Raw genomic sequence first — 6,101 nt, forward strand, 5'->3', positions numbered from 1 at the left:
CAATGTTTAGTTTCCTAGTAACTAGAGATGCATCTCCGGAAATTATCACTCTGTTTTTTTTCTTGCTTGTAGTGTTGCTTGTACTAATTGTCTGGTTTACTTACATGAATTATGGTGGATTGCACAACATGCATCAGTGTGCAGGGAGAAGAGTGAGGTTTCAGAGGCTCCTGTTCACTCTAACCATGTAGAGGAATCTACTTCTAGGACTCATGCTTCTCCATGTTCTTCTTCCCGTAAGAGATGGGTTTCGACTACAGACGCATCGGCCCCTCCACCCTCCTGCATGAGACAGGTTTCACCTATTTAGACCCCAGAAGTACCCGAGTCACTGGTGGTACTTGAGGCACCAGTGCCACCTCTGACTGATGATGCTTCTGGCCAGTGCCACCTCCGTCTATTGAGGTTGTTGAGCCAGTACCACCTCTAGATGGTGAGGTTGTTTTGAATGATGATCCATAGCCACCTCAGGCATTTGAGGAAGGCCCTGTAGAGTTGTCATTGTTGCCCTGTATCTAGACCATATTGCAAGACATATCTGGGATAGAGAGGTAAAAAAGTTGGATTAATTTTTTTAATTTACGTTTATTATTATATCACAAGTTTCAGACGTAAATTTCTTTTCCTGCAGGATCGTGATTGCTGAAGATTATTAGCCATGGGAGGAAGATTACTAGCTTGCCTCAGCTGAATGAGGAGTGGTTTCAGGCTCCTTTGTCCCTAACTGTGATGAATGAATTATGCATTACCAATTATATTACGATCATTCACGTGATGGTTAATGCACTCGTGGAGAGATGACGCATTGAGACCTTGTCATTTCATCTATCGCTTGGTGAGATGTCTATCATACTTGATAATGTGTCGTGTTTGCTCCATCTTCTGATTAGGGGGAAACTTCTTGATCATGGGAGGATTATCAAAGACGAGGCACTCAAGGTAATGGTAGACTATTTGAGAGTTGACCCAGAGACTTTCATAAGGGAGTTTGAAAAAAGGTATGTACATATGAGATCATTAGAGCATAGAAAGCTAGAGGGGATGACGGGCAGGTGGGGTTCCATATACCATATGCTATGAGAGCACAACTTCTATATTTGGTTGGCACTGCTACTTTTGTGGATAAGATTTCCACTTATGTGGATGTCCTCTACGCATGATACTTCGAGGACTTCGAGCGGATCCATGATTATAATTGGGCGACGCTTGCTTAGTCTACTTGTACTCAAACTTATCATAGGGTTGTATATGGATGACGAAGAAGGTCGTAGGATACATCACACTACTGATGGTAATATTTATTTGTCTTTTAATATTTTTGTGTCTTTTTCATTGATTTTTGCAACACTATTACTAATGGTTCGAGTGTTCCAATACTTTTTAGGCTTGGATCCTCCAGCACTTCCCGCGCATCTCCGGATGGTCTTGTGTGTCGACTTATACTGAGGATATGTCACGTGCGTCGCATTTTCCACACTCAGAGGGAACTAGTCGATAGAGCCGTTTAGAGTTTATCTTGATCGCTTGGTTGCCAAGGACATGAACTTCAACAACTATGGCGATCACCTTGAGACACAGTTATTTTATGACATAGTGCTATACTCAGTATGGTTGGCTTACAAATCATATCTCATTTCTCCTCATCTTCCTGAACGTGATACGACAATTCGGCTACACTCAGACCATTCTTAGACACCTTGTTGTCTCTGTTCCTCCTCTTTTGACACGTAGAGAGATGGATGCCATGTTTGATGATTATCTTAGTCATTTGGTACATGACGAGGCAAGAAGTACCATACTTGAGAGATATTGGAGGTACGTCGATGGGTACATCTGGTGGTTCTTCAGAGGGTGTCACATCCGTGTATGGTGCAGGCTTCTCTAGGAGATCCATCAATGCCAACTTATCAGGAGATACTAGAGGAGGAGCAGACACATTTAAATCATGCTCATGATGACTGGCCTAGATGTCGTCGCATAGTGAGAACGAGTGCTATTGAAGGCCAAGGAGTCCGAGGAGCCAGAGGAGTCATATGAGATGTAGTCCGATATATGCAGTAGTGCAATAGTATATAGTAGTTGTACTTGGATTCAATGTGGGTTGTATTTTATTTTTACTTCATTCTACTTTATCGTGTATTTCGACTTTATTTACATATGCCATTTTTGGACCATATATGTCATTTTTTGCATATCAATTGTATGATTTAAATCTCAATACATAATAAGATTTTAAACATTTATAAATCATCACTTTCAGCTGCGTAATCTATAAAATAAATATGACCTGTACTACTCTGATAAAGTACGGAGATGTATCTCCGTAAAATGCCTTTCAGAATGGGATGTATGATATATATTTTAAAATATTACCGAAATGCATCTCCAGAAGAGTTAACATTTTAATATAAGACATGGTGCGTCTGAAGATGTATCTCCAGAATCTGAAAGACATTTTGAGTTTTTCATAGGGTATTTTTCGATTGCATAGAATGATGTAAGAAATTTAAAAATATATATATTTTTAGGTTGTAAGCACTATGCACAAAGAGTATAATTGATTACACCGAAGACAATGCATCGAAGTTAATTTTTTTTTAGTAATGTCTTTAAAATTACAAAATTTTACTGTTTTATGTATTATTATTTCTGCAATGCTATGTTAAAAAAGAAGACAAAAGAATATTAAAGGAAAAATGACAGAACTGAAATAATTTCATTGGCAGTAAAATTGAACACTCCTTTATGTACTTATATGTGCTATTGAAATGAAAGGTTTCTTGAGTAATCTTTTCCTATATAAAAACTGAAGGAAAAGTAAACTAAGAAAAAAAAAATTATTGGCAAACCCTAACTTAGGCCACTCCATATTGCTCTTCATTCTTTTTCTAATTTGTCATGCCACAATTGTAGCAATGAGTAGTACTAATAGAATGACTAAAACTAACAAGGTTGACCGACACGACATACTAGGATTCCAGAATACCTTGTAAGCCTTCCAACATAACTTCCTGGTTTAGCTTTGATCATGTCTTTCCTTGAAAATGGTCTATTCTTTAGCTCCGGTCCGGAGTTTACAAAGAATGCTCCATTCAAAAACTCGTCGTTGATGGATCTCCATTGCCAGCTTGACCAATGTTTTGCGTCTGCGTATTCCCTCTTTGTTATCTGTTTAGCATTGATTTGGTCCTTGCCTATGAATTTGTTTTCAGGGCCAATGAATCTGTTACCTTCACTAATAATGGTAGGGTTCATGCTACCACCGATGGCATACATTTCCCAATGAGTATAGTCATTGTTAACACAATGGATGAAACCAAATCTTGCTCTTGGCATTCTTTGGACTAATCTCTTTCCAAAGTGGTTGAATGCCAATGTGATTTGCATTATTTTGTCTTCAGGATATGAGTCACTAGCACCGAAAAGCATCACCTCATTGTGGTCGGTGAAATGGCTGTTAGAGATGGTAATAGCAGTGGAACCCATGATAGCATCAATCAAACCATCGGTGCAATTTCTCATCGAAACATGATCGATCCAAATATTATTAGAACCAAAGATGGAAATACCATCCCCATCACTCCTAGTCCTTAAACCAAAATGACTCTCAGAATCTATAATCATGCCACCTTGACGAACTTGAATGTTGTAAATCTTGATTCCGTGGATGATAATATTCTTAACAAATTGAATGGTGAATCCAGCTCCATTGGCAATGTAAACATCAACTCCTCTACCATCAATTGTCTTGTTGCTTGTCATGATAAGCTCTTGTTGGAGTGTGATCAACATGCTGCGAGCGAATATGATCCAAAGGGGACCGTTACGTGTGACTGCATGACGGAGAGTGCCGGGTTTTGGATCCAACAATTCGTTATCGGAAGGATCAGTGACAACATAGATTGGACCGCCTTTACCTCCGCGGGTGTTTCTGCCAAATCCTTGGACACAGTCTGCTAGCTTCTGACGGTTCTTAGCCCAATTTGGGTCACACCTCCAGCATCTATCAACAGGGTTTGTGGCCAAACATTTTTCGCCTTTTCCTCCCTTCAAGTTCCTTCTTGAGCTCTTTAAAGTTATGATTCTGTTTGTCAAAAATATCAAACACATTTAGTTTGTTTTATATAGAATTTATTGTATGGATTATAAAAAAGTGATTTTTTCTATGATATGAAATTGAATGGAATGTGTTATGAACATGAAATGATTTGATATATGGTGTAATTAGCAAAATACTCACTCGGAAATAGAAGCAGTAAAATTGCCGGAGACTGCATAAGGATCAGGAAAATAAGCTGCATGATTATCTTGTTTTGCAATTTCAGCCTTTTCCTGCCAATATGAATCAAACTCGGGCCGCTGTTCTTTCCAATACTCACTACTCTCTAATTTATTGGCATTCAAGGTAGGAGTGATTATTGCCAAACAAACTATAAAAAGAAGAATGTCTAATGATCTCCCCATCTTGTTTTCCTGTAAGTTCTTTTTATTCTGTTGACCGAAAAACGGGGTTAACTCGTGGATTAAAGTTAACCCCAAGGTCAACCGGATAATTAAAAACGAACTGTGTTATTGGGTACAATTCAAATATGATGAATAATAAATGAATATGACCCCAATAATGATTTCAATGTTGTATGGGTATATTTATATACCAAAGCCAAAGCCAATTTTGGGGCATGATAGAAAAACACGAGGCTACGAAAACGGGTTACTTATCTTTGAAAATGAACGTTTTTGAGGTCATGATTTGCAATGGATTTTCAGTCATTCACTTGAATTCTATTTATAGGAAATACTTGTGATTACAATTTGCAATTCCATTGCCATAGCCCTAAGAAATGGACAATCTTTGTTAACCTTTAAATCTAAAAATAAAAAGAGGAAGAGTGTTTTGTCTTGGTTACTTACTTGCATAACAGTTCATTTCACAGATATAAAGAGATTGTGTCCAATTGATTTTGGAAATAATATCAGTCCAAGTTCATCCAAAATTTTGAAATGATTATAATGGGCACCAAAAATTTTGGATAGTTAAGTATCCAACATATAAGAGTATTTGGAAATTAAATGATGATTTATGTCGGTTCTTCTTTGCATGACAAATTAAATAATTTTAGGAAGGTATTTGGAAAATGGTCTCTTACACTTATTGAAATAGAGATGTTTGTTTGAAATTTTTATGTAATGAAAACTGGAAACTTACATAGATATGTTGTTGTGAGGGTTTGGAATTTTGCTTATGAAAAACTCTGTTAATTTTCTAAATCGTCCAATTTCAACTCAAACACGGTACAACACGAATGTTCAATGTTGGATTAGAACTGAAGGTATTCCTCTTGAATATTGGGGGCCTAAATACTTCTGTTATTGCCAAGGATATTCCTCTAGCATTAGATGTAGCCACCGATAGCAAAAAGACACTTGGATATTTTGCTAGAATATTGATGGATTTTGACATTTTAAATTTTTTATCTAAGTTTCTTTTGGTAGAAAGAAAAATATATGTATTTAATATTGATGTAGAATATGCTAGACTACGTTTGTTTTAGAAATCTTATTAAATAATTGGACAATCTTGGACCATTGTTGTAAACAAAATAATGGGGAAGAAAAATCTACTCGAAAAGATATTGGATAAAAATTTATTACTAAATGCACTTTTATTCTTCATATTATTGTAAAAGTTAATTTTTAGCTCTTCATTTTAAAAATCATTTTTTTCTTTGAACTTTGCATCACTTTAGATTTACATGATCCCATCTATTTTGTCATTGCGAGCAGTCTCACTAATGATGTGGCAAAGCACTTGTGACGCCATATCATATTTTTTCATATTATTTAATTAAAATGTTTGATTTCATATTTTCAAATAAAAAATATTTTGTATTCCATTAAAAAATAATTCGTCCTAATTAAATAGTCAGAACTCAATCCAAAATTAACTTACCTCATTCCACATTTCTGAAAACATAAGAGAAGAACTCTAATTCCAAATCCCAAATCAAATTTCGGGAAATCACATGAAAAACCTTAATCCTAAATCCCAAATAATATATACCCTCATTCAACATTTCTTCAACATTTTTGTGAAGCACCCG

The 6,101-nt window shown here is 36.2% G+C and overlaps 1 protein-coding gene across 1 annotated transcript; it reads right to left on the reverse strand.

Moving 5' to 3' along the window:
• Window positions 1-2,725: 2,725 nt before the first annotated feature.
• LOC127075229 (pectate lyase) lies at window positions 2,726-4,620 on the reverse strand. The gene is made up of 2 exons (XM_051016719.1): window positions 4,241-4,620; window positions 2,726-4,084 (listed from the first exon to the last, which is right to left on the reverse strand). Exons 1-2 carry the CDS (start codon window positions 4,462-4,464, stop codon window positions 2,944-2,946), a joined length of 1,365 nt encoding a protein of 454 aa, XP_050872676.1. The 5' UTR covers window positions 4,465-4,620; the 3' UTR covers window positions 2,726-2,943.
• Window positions 4,621-6,101: the final 1,481 nt, after the last annotated feature.

This window comes from Lathyrus oleraceus, chromosome 4 (assembly GCF_024323335.1).
Source record: "Lathyrus oleraceus cultivar Zhongwan6 chromosome 4, CAAS_Psat_ZW6_1.0, whole genome shotgun sequence".
NCBI lineage: Eukaryota > Viridiplantae > Streptophyta > Magnoliopsida > Fabales > Fabaceae > Lathyrus > Lathyrus oleraceus.